The 18,707-nt window shown below is 50.1% G+C and overlaps 1 protein-coding gene across 16 annotated transcripts in view; it reads right to left on the reverse strand.

Annotated features, from left to right (window-relative positions):
- Positions 1 to 18,707, reverse strand: part of SFXN5 (sideroflexin 5) — a 129,385-nt gene that overhangs the window by 25,890 nt on the left and 84,788 nt on the right. For 9 of the 16 annotated variants that reach the window (XR_002734052.3, XR_002734049.2, XR_002734050.3 and 6 more), the window contains exons 11-12: positions 3,156 to 3,271; positions 128 to 213 (exon numbers count right to left, since the gene is read on the reverse strand). The exons of 1 other annotated variant lie outside the window; for it this stretch is intronic. Coding sequence is in view for 8 of the 15 variants with exons in the window: in XM_023223919.3 (XP_023079687.1) it covers positions 128 to 213; positions 3,156 to 3,271 (202 nt within the window). In the remaining 7 variants the exon portion in view is untranslated. Of the gene's footprint in view, positions 1 to 127; positions 214 to 2,871; positions 3,076 to 3,155; positions 3,272 to 18,707 lie in introns of all 16 variants that reach the window. 6 more of the 16 variants (XR_002734047.2, XR_004228474.1, XM_023223921.3 and 3 more) reach the window with 2 other exon arrangements.

The raw sequence follows: 18,707 nt of genomic DNA on the forward strand, positions 1-18,707 counted from the left end.
CACCCTCTACACAAACTGGGGCAGGCTTCCTGCCGCCCCCTCATCCCTTGCCTGGGCCAGCCGGTTCCCCCTCCTTCTCCTCCTCCTCCCCCACAGTGGCCTCTCCATGCTGGCTGCCCCAACTCACTTCTCCAGCATGGACATGACGATCGGGGGTAGCACCAGGATGGGCATGGGCAGGACCACTCGCGTCAGCGCCGTCTCCAGCAGGGCCTGAGGGGCAGGCAGAGGCTGTGGTGAGAGGGGCCTGACGGCCGGGGACGGGACAGCACACCCACCCGGAGCCCTAGGTGTGTGCCACCACAACACACGTGTGTCTGAATGGCATTATTCATGGGATTGCTCAGGAAGCTGCATTCCACACAACAAAAAACACTGGTCTCCTTTTTTCTTTCTTTCTTTCTTTTTTTTAGACAGAGTCTTGCTCCGTCTCCCAGGCTGGAGTGCAGTGGTGTGAACTCAGCTCACTTCAACCTCCGCTTCCAAGTTCAAGTGATTCTCCTGTCTCAGCATCCTGAGTAGCTGGGATTACAGATGCCCACTACCAAGCCTGGCTAATTTTTGTATTTTTAGTAGGGAAGGGATGGGGTTTCGCCTTGTTGGCCAGGCTGGTCTCAAACTCCTGACTTCAGGTGATCTGCCTGCCTCAGCATCCCGAAGTACTGAGATTACAGGCGTGAGCCACCATGCCTGGCTTCCACTGTTCTTCTTACCACACACATGTGAGAAGAGCAGATTCCCACCACCTGCCACACGTGGGGGAACACCCAGGCAGCCCCAGGAAAGGGCAGTGCTCAAGGAGGTGGTCGAGTACCCTGGGGATGGTGAGCACAGCCTCACATACTCAGTGTGCATAGTGGCTGGGGAGCAGCTCTAAAAGCAAGGCCGGCACACACAGCTGGGGCCTGTTGAGCCAGTAGGGCTCATGGAGCCAAAGGAGGACTGAGCTTCTGGAATTTACCGTTTTTGTTGTTGGTGTTTTTTGTTTGTTTGTTTTTGAGACAGGGTCTTGCTCTGTTGCCCAGGCTGGAGTGCAGTGGCGTGATCCCAGCTCACTGCAACCTCCGCCTCCTGGGTTCAAGCAATTCTCCAGCCTTAGCCTCCTGAGTAGCTGGGATTACAGGTGCACTCCACCACACCCAGCTAATTTTTGTATTTTTAGTAGAGATGGGGTTTCACCATGTTGGCCAGGCTAGTCTCAAACTCCTGACCTCAGGTGATCCGCCCACCTCAGCCTCCAAAATGCTGGGATTACAGGTGTGAGACACCGCACCCAGCCTACTTTTTGTTTTCTGTTTTCTTGTTTTAAAATCTCTTAAAGACAAAGATTTGCAAGATCTTGTGTCTCTTGGCTCTGGATGAGTCTTTCTCAGTGACAAGAGGTTGGTTCTGTAAGGGAGGTATGCTTCAGTAGGGCATCTGCAGGGTTTCCCTGAGGATCTGCCTGGGGCCTTGCTCCAGGGGCTCCCAAGGGATTCCTGGGGTGGGGGTGTCCCTGGCCACAACACAGCTCAGTGGCAATTCTGCGCTCCGACAGCCACTGTGGTGAGTTCCTTTAGCCCTACAAGCTCCGGTCCTCAGAAGAGGCTCCAGGAGCGGCTCACAGCCCACAGATGCCTGGAGTCCTTCCCCAGAGAGCAAAGAACTAAGCAAGCCAGGCTGAAGGGAGCTCAGGCCGCTTGGGTTTCCTTGCTGTGTAACACTGAGGAGTTATCATGGCTGTCCTCCCTCAGGGGGGTTGGGGAAAAAGAACAGGGCTGGGATAGAAGGTTGGGGACAGGTGGGAAACAGGCTAAATCCACTCTCATGATGGGCTCAGGGCTGAACATTTCTCCCATGGAACCTGGGCTCTTCATGGTCAGCCTCAGGAAGGCCTGGGAGAGGCCCCTCCAGTCTCCGGAACAGGTATGGGAATGACAGGAGGGTCCAGTGCCAGTGCAGGGAGCAGAGGATGCAATGTAGGTATGACACCCCCAACCCCTTGCCCTAAAAACCTTGGAGGGGCACTGACTTGGAGAGAGCTTTTCCTAGACCAAAGTCTGATTGAGAAGACCACATGACTGGGGTAAGGCTTGGGGGCCCTTGTGGGAGCTGAGGAGGACAGTGGCTGGAGCAGGGATGCATGCTCGACTACCTCATGGCTTCCCCCCAGCACCCACCTTGCCCCATGCCCAGCACAGAAGCCAGAGCCCAGGGGGCAGCAAGAGGAGCCACTAACCACCATCAGGACAAATGCTGGGAAAGCAGAGGGAGATGTACATGTGGACTGCGTTTTCTTTTTTTTTTTTCTTTGAGATGGAGTTTCACTCTTTCACCCAGGCTGGAATGCAGTGGCACGATCTCGGCTGCAACTTCTACCCTCTGGGTTCAAGCAATTCTCCTGCCTATGCCTCCCGAGTAGCTGGGATGATAGGTGCCCGCCACCATGCCTGGCTAATTTTTGCATTTTTAGCAGAGACAGGGTTTTGCCATGTTGGCCAGGGTGGTCTCGAACTCCTGACCTCAGGCGATCCACCCACTTTGGCCTCCCAAAGTGCTAGAATTACAGACGTGAGCTACCGTGACCAGCCCATGTTTTCATTTTTTAAACTGCAATTGCTAGAGTGGCTAAGCCTATGAAACCAGGGATGAAGAAGGTCTTGTAACAAAATATCCTCCAAACCTCTGCAAGCCTCAAATCCCTCGACCTCACGCACGGCACTCACTCCCAGGTGAGCTCTCACCTGCAGAAGTGCCTATTAACCCAGAACTACAAACCACTGGCCTCCCAAGCTTCCTTGGCTTACTCAAGAGGATGTGAAGGCCTGGGAGGCAGGGCCCTGGGCAGAGGGAGGGGGAAGAGAGCTCTGAGGGAGCCTCCTCTGCCCTCACCAATTAACACCTCCTCTGGGTGAGACAAGCTAGAAGCTGGGTCCTGAGGGGCTGCAACAAGAGACAGGGACTTTTCACAGCAGCGAGGGCATGTCCAGGGGAACAGGCAGGAGGCCAGAGGCCTGGACTCATGCAGATTGGAGGTGGTGGCAGGGTGAGAAGGAGACATCGAGAGGCCAAAACAAGGGTACTCCGGATAGAAGCCTGTGGAAGACACACGCTAAGGGAAAACCACTCCCCTCCCTGTTGCTGGCCTCCCCAACCCTGCAAGCCCCCAGACCCACGTGTCTGGCTGCGATCTTGGAGGAGCCCACGAGGTTGCCATCGCTGTCCAGGACATCAATCCCTTCCTCCAGCTCCCCATACCGCATCAGGACCACGTTGCAGATATTGGCACTGGCTGCAGAGAAAGGGGATGCAGAGAGCAGGATGAGGAGGAAGATGGCTTTCCACCTGGAGGGAGGTCACTGCGCTCCTCCCTACCCAAGCCATGGGGTTCTGTGTTCAAATGCATGGGCAAAGGTTGGGGAAGGGGTGGTTCTGTTGTCCACCTGCCTATCAGCCTGGTGAGGGATCTGGGGGACCTTGGGAACCTGGTAAGCAAAAGTAGAAAAGAACAGGTATTAGGGAGGATACCCGTTCTGCCTCAGAAAGTAGCCACTTACCGAGGGGTTGCTTTCCTCCCCTCCAGGGCAGGCCATCTAGGCAGGCAAAGTGGGTGTCCATCTGGGAGGGCTCTCTGGCCTGAAGTCGCATCCCCCCTGATCCCGAGAGGCCTGATGTTCCACCATCACTGGGGCCCTTGGGCTGCCCCATCCTCTTGAACTGCCCATCTCATATCCAGCCCCTCCGGTCTCTGAGTGAATCAAGTTCTCAGAAATTTGCCTCCCTGACAGCAGGTGCCAGAGAGGCAGAAACCTCAGTGTTCACCCAGCACCACCCCCTCATCATATGGATGGAACACGGAGGCTCAGAGAAGAGTGACTTATCTGAGGTCACACCGCAGAGTGGGACAAAGCAGAAAGGCTACAGTGCCTCTGCCTCTGAATACCCAGCGGGGCAGGAGGGTTGGGGCAGGAGGGTTGGGGTGGGAGCGGCGGGCTGAGTTAAAGGCAGACCTTCTCCATTCTTGCTTCCTATGGTTGAGTTCCTGCCTTTGGCTAGGCCCCTCCACCATCTGAGATCTTGGGGACCTGGGCTGAGGGGAGGGTTCCCGGATCCTTAGTGAATCACTGGTTGGTGAAGTCTGGGGCCACCAGACTAGCTCAGGGATCCTCTTTCTGCTCCCCCAGTCTGGGGCTCACACGACTGGGCCAGGCCCCGTGCAGTGTGGGTGTTGACCCCGCCTGAACTCTCCCAGCCCCGCTTCAGGATGGAAGTAGGGGGACCTGGGAGGGGTGGGCAGGTGGGGAGTGGGGGGTGACAAATGCGGAGTCTGCCTGCTTCACTCCTCCCCCCAAAGCGCCTTGCTGTGTTTAAAGTTTTAATTTTTGCTAATTAATGTCAATTAATTTTGTATAATGAGTGTTTAATTTTGGGGAGTGTGTGAGCCTGGGAGCGACTGCAGTTCTGGGCTGTGAACGCTGATTAGCATCAACACCTGCTGCTTCCCCCTCCCTCCAGTGGGGGGGGCACCAGGGTTTGGGGAGCTGGAGGGTGGCGGGGCCTAGTGGGCAGGCGGAGTGGGAGGGAGACCACAGATGCTCCTGGGGCCTGAGCCAACAAGCGGTCCAGGGTGCTCACAGCTGGGGTACAGGGTTCTGTGGGTGAGGTGTGGCTTGAGACCCCGGGGGCCTCAGTCGCCTGTTTCGTTAAAATGGGAGGTGGAATAAACAGGGGAAGACCGAGAGGCTCTGCAGTCTTTGGAGAAGAAAAGCAGGAGGCCAAATACAGTTCTAAAATGTATTTAGAGCACACACGCCATCTTCGAGTATCTCTTCTGCTACCACCGACGCTCAGCGCAGTGGGAACCACGGGCAGTCCCTCTGCGTCCCGGGCTCTCCTGCCCCACAACAGGCATGCTCACCTGCCCTAAAGAGCCGCTCTCTGCCAGGGGTGGTTTTGTGGGGCATTTGGCCATGTCTGGGGGCATTTTCAGTGACTGCAATCTAGGGGTCGGGGGTTGCTACAGGCATCTGAGTGGATAGAGGCCAGGGGTGCTGCTAAACATCCCGCAAGGCACAGGACAGTCCCCTCACCAAAGGATCATCTGGCCCCCAAATATGTCAACATTGCTGACATTCAGAAACCCTCATTTTCACCATAGGCAGCGACAGACAGAATTAGGAAGCTGAATCCGAGGTAAAGGAGATCTGGTTAGCAGGCATGACCAGGAGGGGTTGGGAGCCTGGGTTTGGGAGGCTTGGGTTCCAATTCTGGCTCCATATCTCTCCCCGCTCAGCCCCAGGCGCCCAGGGCTCAGGGCCCAGAAGGGTACCCCAGGGTAGCCTTGGGAAGCAGCCACCTGGCCTCTGTGTTAGTGATACGCCCTCTAGTGGCCTTAGGGAGGCTATGCATCCCCCATGCCCTTGGGGCTGCCAGGTTCTCGGTTCCCAGGAGACCTGAGAAAACCGTTGAGAGGATAGTGGGGTTTTCTGCCCTGAACGGCATCAATCCCAGCCCTCTGAGGAAGCTGTCCACCATACCACCACCATCGCCACTCCCGAAAAGGCAAAGATACAGGAATGTGGTCCAGGAGATGAGCATCCTGCTAAGGTCCAGGAGATGAGCATCCTACCAGCTCACTCTGGGGACTTGAGCCATTGCCACCCCAACCCCACCTCGACTTCTCCAGGCATAAAAGGAGGGGCAGAATTTAAGGTCTCCACAGGATTTCTGGGTGCTGGCTGAGCTCACACAAAATGCTAGCCTCTGCACCTGTGCCCATGCCAAGTCAGGGGAAGCTGGGGACAGCTGAAACATCTCTAGCCCCGATTTTGTGTGTGTATGCACAGGGGAGACAAAGAGAAGAGAGAGTGTGGATCTGGAGGTGGTGGTGGACCAGCCCTGACTCACAATGGCATCTCACTCCCTCCTCGTAATCTCCAAACATTAAACATGGGGCGAGCAGGACAGCTTTGGTTCAAACACAAAACCACTGAGATGAAAGATGAAGCATGAAAGGAAGTGAAAACCCAGCCTCCTTCCCCTCATCCAGCCCCTCCAGGACATTTCTGAAGCTGCCTGGATGGAAAAAAGACAGAGAAAACCCTAAAAGTCATCTCAGAACGATGGTACTCCCCCAGGCTCCTCCCTTGAAACAGGCAATTCTTACAGCCTACATAGATGGCACATGACCTACAATCTCTTCTGTTGACTGTGTGCATTGGTTGGCCTTTATTGAGCACCTACCGTATGCACAGGCTACCAGCCATCCATGCCCTCGAGCAATGGGAATGCTAGCCTGTTATAGTGATTTCATTTCCATGAGCTCATCCCGAACTTTCAATTCTGCCATATCCTTTTCAAACTGTCCCTGATCCTTCCCATCCCACTCCTGGCAAGTCCAGCTCCTGTGACACGGACACTGAGAGCCTAAGCGAATGATACAGAGAGAGACAGAGAGAGAGAGAGAAAAAAAAAAGAAAAAGAAAAAACAGAGACAGAGAGAGAACGAGAGCACACACAACCCTGGGGCATGGGTCTCCTCTCCAACACACCAGCAAGATCTACTATTGATGGTATCAGCAGGTTCATTAAGCAGCCTGTTAGTGATGATGTTAAGGAACTTGGCACATTTTCAACTCAGATTGACACCATTCAAGACTCAGGCATAACTGATGTTTGAGCAGCAATGTGGGAGATGTCAAGGAATGAGAGAGAGAAAGAGAAGGAAAGAGAAAGACATTGCTTCTTGATGATGGCAAGCTCAGTGTTAAGTCCTGAAGACAATTTGCTCTTGCCTGCTGCAGATGTTCTCACATCCGACCCATTGCGATGCAAAATCATGCAGATTGTGAAAAGCTAATGAAGCACCCAGTGTAAAAGGGGCAGTGTGGGGAGGAAGAAAGAGCAGTAGACAGAAAGACAAATGTGCAAGAAAGTTCTCCAAAAGATCACAGGGGAGCCTGCCCCCTGAACTAGGGCAGGAATAGACAAGCAGATCAATGCAGTGCACTAGTCCTGTAACACACCCATCTGTCAGGGAAATTAATTGGTGGTAAAGCAGTTCTATCAACTCACAGGGAAAGGACCATCAGTAGCAATGGGCTACTGATTTGGGGAAAATAAACTACATAACTCCTCAATTCTACAATGCACTTTCCCATATTTTAATGTTTCAAAAATCATGATGTGCCTTACAATGAAAGTCGGCAGAGAAGGGAACCTTACCTGCTACTCAACACAATTGCCTGTACGTGTGTGAATTCAGCCATGTGTAGAGGTACCCATTCATTCAAGTGTCACCTCAGCTGACCACAGCAATCCATACAGAATTTGAACTTAAACTTAGATTCCTAATTGTTGCCTAAAACATCTTTCTAAAACTTACACTATAATGGAGCACGGACATGAAAAGTTATTGTACATGCAGAAGATCGTCTGCCAGATACCAGGCAATGCAATTAAAGACAGTAGAAATTGCCAAACCATAGATAGCTACCCTAAAGAAATGCTTGCCCATATGCACAAAGAGACATTTACAAGGATGTTAATTATAGCACTGTTTGTAAGAGCAAATAATTAGAAACAACCTAAATGTCCACCATTAGGGAACTCACATGGGAAGATCTCCAAAACAAACTGTCATGTGAAAAAAGCTACTGAGTATCTACATGATGATTTACTGTATGTAAAACCCTGTAATTGGCATATGCACATACATGTGTGCATAAATCCACAGGTAATGTTTTGGAAGGTTCACAGCTCACAGAGTGGTCTGCTTGGGGAAAGGAATTCAATTTGAGAATTAGGGGTTGTTGAAAGACTTCCACTTTTTTAAACCAGAATTTTCTATAATATTTAAATTTTTACAGCGAGAATATAATCATGTTTCATTTACCCAAAAAGTAAAAAAAAAAAAAAAAAAAAAAAAACCTGCCAAACTTCTTGAAGAAGATCACACAAATTTTAAAGCCAGCAGGGATTGACGTAACCTAGTCATGGGTCCACACTTAGGTACCTACGACATGTCGGCTTCCTAAAGCTGATTAATTTCAGGAATATTTTTTCTTCAAGTAATGAACAAATATGAGATACAAGTATAACCAAATCAGAAATGCAAACAAAAATTCCCAATATTCTTTTATATGCTTTGAAATTATACCATTCATCTTAAACGGGCTAAAGGAGTCGAGATTAGAAGCAGGACTACAAAAAGCAGTGGTGGCCACAATGCTGTGTTTAAAAACCAATGCCCAAAAAAGAACAAGAAAATGTGAAGGAGGCTTAGACTCCAACTCTGTGGTACTAAAGAAAGTGACTTGTATTGAATGTGTAAGTGAATGCTTGCTTATTCCTTCCAATGGACACTAACTATAGTTCTCTTCTCTTCTAAAAGGCTATTATGTTAATACCTCTTATAACTCAGGCATCTTAGAAACGCAGCATTCAAGATTGATTTAGAAACTATACTATAAGAAATGGGGACCTGGGAAATGATATTTATTACATATGATAAACAAAGGGCTACTAATCTTAAGTTATGGAGGGTCATAGTGACTGACTCCCAAGAGCTATTCTACCCCCCCGAGATTAGTCCAAACTAAAAGTAATAATCCTCCCACAGGCAGTGACTGATCGAGGAAGAGGCATGTGACCCGATTTCAGACAACCAGGAATGTCTGCTGGGGACTTCTGGGGAAGGTCTCCTCCCATCTAAGAAGGGGTGGGAGGCAGGCAGAGCCTCCTGTCCTCTGGACACTGGGTCCAGATGTGATGCTTGGAGCTGCTGCCGCCGTCTTTCACAAGCCTGAGATGAAGCCCACCCAGAGGCCAGCAGAGCAGCACTGGGGGAAGCACCCTGGATGCCCCACCTGAGACTCGCCCTTTGTAAAGTAATAGACTCCCTTATTATTTAAACCCTCAACACAAACTGTTGGTGCTAATTTCAGCCAAAAAATCCATATGATGTATAAGAGCTTTAACAATTATTAAGAAAAATATACGGTGATCAAAATCATAGAAAAATATATGAGTCGGCAATTCATAAAAGACTGAAAAACTAATAAACATGAACCCAATCTTACTAATAATCAAGGTTAGGTTTCTAGATCTGAGGAAAAAAAATCTGCAGGAGTTCCTCATAGGTTTTGGGGCTAAACCTCATTGGTTAAAGGGTTTACAAATAGCTATTCCCAGCCTGTGACTTGTTTTTCTCACAACATGGTGTCTTCTGTCATATAGTTTAATACATAGTCAGATAAAGAATTCTTCCTGGTAGATACATTTTGTGTTGCTAAGAAACTCTAGGCAGGGCACGTGCTTCATGCCTGTAATCCCAGCACTTTGGGAGGCCGATGTGAGTGGATCGCTTGAGGTCAGGAGTTCGAGACCAGCCTGCCCAACATGGAGAAACCCCATCTCTACTAAAAACACAAAAATTAGTCGGGTGTGGTGGCGCATATCTGTAGTCACAGCTACTCAGGAGGCTGAGGCAAGATAATTGCTTGAACCAGGAGGCGGAGACTGCAGTGAGCCAAGATTGCACCACTGCACTCCAGCCTGGGCAACAGAGAGAGATTCTGCCTCAAAAAAAAAAAAAAAAAAAAAAAAAGCAAAAAGAAACTCTACCCCTACTCCAGTGTTCATCTATATTTTCTTCCAAAGGTTTTAATTTACTTTTCACATTTAGGCGTTTAATCTATCTTGAATTTGTGGATGGTATGAAATAAGGATATCCTCTTGCTCTCTCTTCTGTTTGGAAACCCAAATGTCCAATAAAATTAAGAAAAGTTCCCAACCATACTGGCAACTAGAAAAATCGAATTTGAAATTTAATTTGAAATCAAATTAAAATGAGAAATAAACCAGTTCAGATGAACAAATCTCACTTTTTTTTTGAGATGTAATCTCACTCTGTCACCCGGGCTCGAGTGCAGTAGCACAATCTTGGCTCACTGCAACCTCTGCCTCCCGGGTTCAAGCGATTCTCCTGCCTCAGTATCCCAAGTAGCTGCAATTACAGGTACCCACCACCATGCCCAGCTAATTTTTGTATTTTTAGTAGAGATGGGTTTTCACCATGTTGGCTAAGCTGGTCTTGAACTCCTGACCTCAGGTGATCCACCCGCTTCAACCTCTCAAAGTGCTGGGATTACAGGTGTGAGCTACCACGCCCGGCCCAGATGAACACAAATTTTAAGAGATCGATAATATCAAATATTGAAGAGGATGTAGGGAAACAAAACTTCATACCCTGCAGGCTGAGTAAACGCCCGTATGCCCATCTGGCAATATTTAATAAAGCTAGAAACATGCATACCCTCTAATGTGTCCATTCCATGTCTGGCTACACACCCTAGCCTGGAGATTCCCAGCACCGCCTGCACAAGTGAAACCAAAGCTGAGGCAGGGCCCAGATCTGTTTTGCTTTAATTCCCCAGGTGATTATAATACAGAGGAAGGTTTGAAAACTTTTGCCCAGGAGAAACTCTTACTCATGTGCACGTGAGCTTTTAGAGCACAAGGTTGTTTAGAGCAGGACTGTATAATAATGAGACTGGAAACAACCTAAATGTCCCCAGTTAATCACCTGTGGATGGCCACAGAGTACAAATGCCTATGGCAGCTGGAATGAATGTATATGTATTAATATAATACATTTCAAAACCACAATGAAAGGCAAGCTTCAAAAGGATATGTACAGTATAGTACAGTTAAAAAATTCATGAACAATACAATTGATGGCTTATGATACATGCACATATGCTAAAATATAAAACCTAAATGGTAAGCATACACTAACTCCAGGTCGGTGCCTTCTGTGGGGAGAGAAAGAAACCAGAATCGAGAAGGTGGAGGGTTTTGAGTGTATCTAATGTTCTCTTTCTCTGTTTCTTCAATTTTCTATGTTAATAGAAAAATTTCATAATTAAAAAAACAGGCCGAGTGCAGTGGCTCATGCCTGTAATCCCAGCACTTTGAGAGGCCAAGGCGGGTGCATCACCTGAGGTCAGGAGTTCAAGACCAGCCTGGCCAACATGGTGAAACCCCATCTCTACTAAAAATACAAAAATTTGAACATCTAACCACCTCTTACCCCCAGTACAAAAATCACCCGTAATCCTAGCTACTCGGGAGGCCAAAACAGAAGAATCACTTGAACCCAGGAGGCAGAGGTTGCAGTGAGCCGAGATAATGCCACTGAACTCCAGTCTGGGTGACAGAGCAAGACTCTGTCCAAAAATAAATAAATAAATAAATAAATAAATAGAAAATAGCCATGGAACAAACTATTGTGGCCATTAAGGAGAAGTTAGAATTTTATGACTGCCATGGAAAGACATCTAAAATTGACTGTGAGGTTAAAAAGCAGTTTACAGAATAGTGTGTGTGTATATATATGTATATATATATGAACCCATTTGTATTAAATTACATTCATATAAACATATTTACACTATATATAGATATAATGGGCAGAGATTCATATACTTTTAGATGTTAACTTGAATTTGGAGGGATATACACTAAATGACTCTGGAGAGAGAAGTAGGATTGCTTATTCTATTATGTATTATCAGAAAGAAACAGAGCCATTTTCATTAAAATAAACAAACAAGCACTTTAGTAGCAAGCATGAAACTTCAGTTGCTATTCTGGCTCAAGACTGATGTTGGACTAAGTACTTCCAGATTCTACTTCCTCATCTGCAAGAAGTGGGAGGTAACGCTGGCCTCCCCTCCCCTCTTCTCTCTTCTCTCCTCCCTCCCTCTCTTCCTTCCTTCCACCGTTGTGGGCAACACAGTCAATGATTCAAATGGTGTAAAAGGGGAAATAATAAGAAGTAAGTCTCCTTCCCAACCCTAAGCTTCACCCCCTCCCCAGAGGCAACCATTGTAGCCAGGTCCTCATGTCCCTGCCCGGGGAAGTTTTATGCATTGAAAATATACATGCAGGCATATTACCACCTTTACACACTCACACATACTCTCTCTCTCACACTCGAATCACAGCAGAATACAACCCCTCTGCCTTTAAGACAGTGATGATTATCAAATAAGGATGTATGCCCTCATATTTGCCCGATTTCACAAAAGTCCCCATTATTCCATCTGAAAGGCAGTGTTAAGCAAGCAGCACAGATTTTCTTTTAAGTAGCTTGAGAATTTGGGGAGAGTTTCACAACCCATATTGAAGTGTCACCGACTCAGGACCGGGAATTTCTGGACTGAAAAATCAGCCTGTAAGTCTAGGTGCAGGCTGACTCGGAAGTTTGGAATCTCTTAATATGATTCCTGCTAACACATCCATCTTTTTAAAAAGCCCCTTTTTATCACAGCTGCCTCTTAGCTTGAGATTCTTCAATGGTTCCCCATCAACCAAAGATAAAGCTCAAACCCCAAGCGAACACTCACAGCGCCAACATGCCCTCCTCTGTTCCCCAGCAGGCCAGCCCAGCCCAGCCAGGCCCCCTGCTCCCTTCTGCATTCCCCTCCTGCATAGCCCCTCCCTCCCTCCGCATTACACTTCCCCACTTTCTCTGCCTCTGGGTGTCTCTACCTTCTGGATTTCAGGAATTATAAAACCCTGGAACTGGAAGGCCATTTATGCAACAAGCACTTATGGAGCACCTACTGTATGCCAGCTCCCGAGCAAGCTGCTTGGAAACAGGTGCCTTGGTCACGTGCGAGTGCCCCTCACAGCTTCTGGGGCCTGTCTGCTGATCAGACATTTCCCTCAAATCTAGGGGTCAGGCAGTTCATTTCAATAACAGGCTCTCAGTTTTTTCAGAAGATCCTGTCACTCTTGTGGCGTTACCACTTATCAGAGCTACTCTTGACGTGTACAGCCAGAATTAAACAGACTCCTTTGTTCTTGGTGTTCTATCTTTAGTAATGCAGCTGAAATCTGAGTGAGCATCATCAGAGGCACATGCCACACCAGGGACCCATATTGAGCACACGGCCCACGAGACCCCTGGGTCTCTGTCTTGAGAACTTCAGCCAAGTCAGGTCTTGGCACCCTATCACTTGTGCACCTACATTTTTTGAACAGCAAGACTTACATCAAACCTTGTGAGATCTCATCGGCCCACCTCGACAGATCTTTTTAGATCCTGGTGCTCCTGCCCATGAATTCACAATCCCTGCCAGGTTGGTGTCCCTGTTTCTTGAATGTGAGCCACAGGCCTCCTCCATCCAAGGCAGTCAAAATAACTGAAGGGAATGAAACTGAAAACAGAGCCCTGGGACACTAGACACTTCCCTCTGGCTGCCTTGGACCCACTGCCTGTGTCCTCTTGGGGCCTGACACACACCAGGGGCCCATGCCAGTTCTGAGGCTGCCACCGATTCCAGCACCCAGCCCAGCCCAGCCTTCCATGGCTCCTCAAAATCCACACCACCACACCCACATATTCCTTTGATAACATGATCTAATTATCCCGCCCCTTTTTTCAACAAACACCCTTTCCCTACATAATTCAGTTCATATTAGATTCCTAAAATCGCAGAGGTGATGGAAGGTGATTTAGAGAGATTATCGAATGGGTTTCATCCTCTATAAAACTTTATTGCCCTTATCACTGGAACTTTTGTGTTTTTTTTGTGCCATTTGAACATCTAACCACTTCTTACCCACAAAGAACAAGTTCCCTGATAGCAGGAATGTGCCACCCCTGACTGGGGCAGGAGGAACAGAGTGGAGCTGGAAGAGGATCAACATTTAATAGGTGCTCATGCTACACTGGGAAACTGACATGTTTAATCCCCATGAAAACTTTGCTTAGCGATACTAGTATCCCATTTTATAGATGGGGCCACCATGGCCTGGAAAGGCTGGATAATCTGCCCAGGATGATCTGGAAAGGGGTGAGCTCATTGGTCATTCGCCCTGGGCCCGCTGACTAAGAGTGGACCACAGTGATAGTAAAAATGTATACAAGAAAACAGAGCACTCAAAACCAACTTTAAAAAGTGGGAAAGGTCCAGAATAAATGTTCAGGTAGCTACAGAATCTGGCCACCACTGTCATCAGGGTGAGGTTCTGCTGCGAGTGCCTCATCTCAAACCTTTTGTGCCAAAGCACTCGTTTGATCATCGAATAAACCCACACTGAGTACCGACTGTGTGTCAGGCACCGAGGGGGCTGAGGGTGGTGGTGGATGAGATCCAGTCCCTGTCTTGGGGCACTCACTGTCTAATGGGGGAGGCAGGCTTGGAAACAACATGGGCAGTCCCCAGATAGACATCGGCACACACAGGTAGCTGCCGTCTAATCCTGGCTGGGATTCCCAGTGAGGGCTTCCAGAGGAGATGGTGTTTGAGCCGACTCACAAAGGCCTGGCAGTCGACGGAGGGCAGAGGGTGGCTTGAGGTAGTGGGAAGAGCAGGTATCCAGACATCAGGGCCACATGCAAAGGCCCAGGGCCCAGCAAGAGGGAGGAGAGGAGGATGGCAGGATTCTCCAGGGCTGCAGTGGGGCACAGGAGAGGCAAGAGCAGGGCAGGTCAAAGAAGGGACTCCTGGCATCCAGAGGTGCCTGAAGGGTGTGGATGCCACGTGAAGCACCACTGACCTTGATGGAGGGACCTTGATGTCACAGGCCCCAGGGCAAAGCTGCCACAGGTGCACACTGCTGCCTCCTGCTTACAGGGGATGAGGCCTGGGGAGCTGAGCTCTGACCTGGGGGTAGGCCCTCCAGACTTGGGCAGCACTGCCATGGCCACCTCCTAGACGGAGAAAGCAGGGTGGACTGAGCACGAAGGGGGAGCAGTGGAGAGAAGAGGGGTTCAATGACACAAACACCTGTGTGGCCTTGGGGAGAAGGGGGAGCAGTGTAGAAAAGAGGGGTTCAATGACACGAACACCTGTGTGGCCTTGGGGAGAAGGGGGCGCGGACATCGGGGAGCAGGTTTGCCACACCCGTGAATGAACAGAAGACCTTCTCCCAAACGGTGCCAGGACACCCTGGGCGACGGATTCACCGGTGAACACAGAGATCTTTTCATGGCAATAAAATACATTCTGACATTTAACATAAGAGACTGCTGGGGATGGCACAGGAAGAAGTCACTTCTCAGCAAGGAGCTGCTGAGGCTGGCATTTCCGGTGCCTGCAGGAAGCTTGTTCTCCTTGGAAGGAGCAGCTGGCTGATGCCGAGGCTCGGGCCTCCCTCATTGGGAGCTCAGGGCCTAGCTGGGGGTCTTGATGAGCACATGATACAATCACTCCCTGTTCCCTGCTTCGAGTGGATGCAGTCAGGCAGCCTGGAGTGACCTTCAGGGCTTCCTGCCCTCCCCATGCCCACACCTACCCGGAGTCTAAAGGGTCAGCTTTATAGATGTGCTTGCTGAGACAACACCTCAGTCTCTACCTCCCTAAAGCCCCTGCCCCACCCATTACTGTCAACAAGATGTGTCTATTCCCCTGGCCACTGCCCCCCTAGGACCTGGGACCTGGCCCTCCCTCCTGCTGGTAACTGCCCCCGGTACCCCTCCCCCAAGGCCCATCAAGAAGCCTGTGGGTCCGGCAACCCCTGGAACGGACTCTGCTCACAGAGACTGGTGGCTGGACCTGGGGGTGTGTATTTTTCCAATGCCTCTTCTACTGACCTTTAATTACACTGTTTGCCCAGCTTCCCAAACCATTAACTTCACCTCGCAGCAACCATACGTCAATTAACAGAGGGCCCGCTCTGAGCTTGAGCTCCTGAACACAATTAGGCGTGACAGTCCACAAATAAGAAAGAACTGGAGAATTAATTAAGGTCTAAGCAAATTAATTACCAGTCCCCAATCGATTCCGATGCCAGCACACATGCTTCTGGGCTCACTGTCTTTCCTAACATCTCCAAGTATAAATGGAAACTGAGATCTCCCACACGATTGTTGTTCTAGACCAGGGGCACAGCATAGCCCTGAAACCACCTCTCTCCAAGGGGACAGAAATGGCTGCAGTGAGCATCCCAGGGCTTCCCACGTACTCAGCACATGTGTGTGTACACGCATCAGTCATGTGACACAGGCATGTGCACACACACACACTCTGAAAAACTAGGGGAGGAACCTGGAGGCAGAATAGGGAGGATACTGCATAGCCTTGGCTGCCTCTGGGCCACACTGCTCAGTTTCTCAGCTATAGGGGTGAGGGGTTATCTCAGAGGGCTTGAAATAGCCCTGGGCTGGGCCTGGGAGGCCTGGGCTCTGGCCAGCTCAGTACCACTTTCAGCAAGTCTGACTTTGTTCATTCTTCTGTAAGAAGGTGATGGCATGCTCTGCCTTCAGACCCTCCCGGCACAGAATGAGGAGAACCGAGGGGGAGGAGAGAGGCCTGCTGGAGAACATGAGGGGAGCCGTGCAGCACCCAAGAGCTCTGCAGACCTCAAGGAGGCCTGCGGTCACAGAGGTCCTGGTGGGAAGGGGCTGAAGGAGGGTCTCGTCAGAGGCCTTATTTCCAGATGAGGAGACAGTGGGTAGAATGGGGTGGGAGTGGTGGAGTTTGGTGTGCGGTCCAGGTGCGTGTGTCTCAGGCCACTCTTAGGCAGTGTGTAGCCCACCTCCCAGGCTTCAGGCTGGAGCCTGCAGAGGAGCTGGGCAGAGCCTTGGGAAGAAGAAATTGACTCCCGGGGCTTCCTTGTTCCCTAGAGCTTGAGTTCCCAACCTGCTCAGAAGTGTGAGAGTCTGGATGTGGCCTCTGACCACAGGGCACAAGCCTCTTCAGGACCCCCCATCACCCTGAAGACCCCCTTCAACTCCACTCACATCCCAACAACAGGGTTTAAATATGATCACTGCCACTTTCCCCAGCACCTTCCCCTGTGCACTCACTGCTGAGTCCCATCTCTGCAAGCAGCCTAAAGGGACAGGGGACCCTCCACGAGGTCAAGCACAGCCTGAGCCAGCTTCTTGGTCACCTTTAACAGTGGCCCAGCCAGGTCTGGCCTAGCCTGCCCCGGAGAGCTGGAGTGAACTCCAGGCAGGACCTAGGCCCTGCCAGCACCCAGTGCAGCTTAGGGATACTCTGGATAAGGTGAAGAGAGGCCAAGTACAGGGACTGGACAGTGGCCTGAGAGGACCAGCGGGCTTTTGAGTCCCTGGTGGGTAAGGGCCATACCTAATCATCTCAAAACTGTGTTAGCATTGACTAGGGCAGTCCGCAAGTGCCCACTTGCAGATGAGAGGGATGGACATGGGGACTAGAGAGATGGAAGCCTGTGTGGTGGGAGGGGAGGCTGGGGCTGGGGCAGAAGGCAGGCAGGCACCCAGCCAGGACTCAGCAGCCAGGCGGAGGAAGAAGCCACAGAGGGCCTGCCTCTCCCTGGATCCGGGCAAGCTAGGACTGTCAGGGCTGCAAACCACATTATGCAAGCTGCAAGGGATGTTCAGGATCTCAAGACTACAACAGTGGCTGCACCTGTGCCAGCAGCTGAGGCCTCATTCCCAAAAGAAGAGGGGAGGGAAATTGCACTAGAGTCTGAAGAGGGGCAGGTCAGAAAGTCTCAGACCCAAAGCAGGGACCCTCCTCCTGAAACAGTCCCAGAGAGGTTAAGACCACTCCAAGGTCACACAGCAAGATGGCCAGTAGGGCTGGAATGGGCCGCCGGCAAAGTTCTTATCTAAAGCTTGGCTAAGGACAGTTACATCTTGGCCAAATCCCAGATCCAGCCCAGTGCAGCCGAGCGCTGCCCCTTCTCAGACTGCATCTGACCCTCCAGGCTGAATGGCCAGGAACAGCAGTTGGGCAGCCGTGTTTGCTTTATTAGGCCTCTTAACAAAGTCAGATCTAAAGGGTTATTCCATTAATGGCCCACGACAGAAATAGCTGAAAGTTCATTAAAAGTGTGGAGTTGCTATAGCAATTATCTGGGCTGGCTGAGGCTAAGCCAGGTGGCTGGTTCTGGGAGTTCATTAGTCTCTGGGTCATCCAGGGGTGGGGCTGCCCAGCAATGACCTCTCAGCCTCTCACAGGGCTTTGCGGGTGCTTCAAAGCACCTTCTTCTCAGTGGAAACTGGTTTGTGGCCTCACTTGCTCCTCCCAGAGCTCTGGGCTATAGGAAGGTGGGTACTGGTACCCACATTTTACAGATGGAGAAGCAGGGCCCTGGAGATGATGATCAGGGTCAGGACCATGAGCCTGGGTCTGACTCCGGCTCTTCAGACTGTGCCTTGGTACCACAGAGGTCACAAGTCCTCATGCCCTGTGCTGGCCTGTCCCCATTGTTGTCCTCTGGCACAGATGGGGAGCTCCGCTGTTATGGTTCAAGCACTGGTTTACCCTTCTCTTTTGACAACTGTGCACTGCCTTACGCTGTTCTCAATACCAAAGGCTTGAAACCTAGACTAGCAGAAGCTTCCAACCTTCTCTTGTGCCAGGAACCACTCTGGCTTCACTCTGGTGAAGCCTATGGACCCCTCTCAGAATAATGTTTCTAAATGCATAAAACAAAACACATAGGATCACAGGGATCATCCTGAAAGAAATTACCAAAATATTGTGATATAGTAATAGATGTTTTTTGTTTTCTTTTGTTTTGTTTTTGAGACAGAGTCTCACTCTGTTGCCAGGTTAGATTGCAGTGGCGTGATCTCGGCTCACTGCAACCTCCAACTCCCTGGTTCAGGTGACTCTCCTGCCTCAGCCTCCTGAGTAGCTGGGATTACAGGCCTGCACCACCACACCCAGCTAATTTTTGTGTGTTTAGTAGAGGCGGGTTTTCACCATGTTGGCAAGGAT

This window comes from Piliocolobus tephrosceles, chromosome 15, assembly GCF_002776525.5.
Source record: "Piliocolobus tephrosceles isolate RC106 chromosome 15, ASM277652v3, whole genome shotgun sequence".
Classification (NCBI taxonomy): Eukaryota; Metazoa; Chordata; class Mammalia; order Primates; family Cercopithecidae; genus Piliocolobus; species Piliocolobus tephrosceles.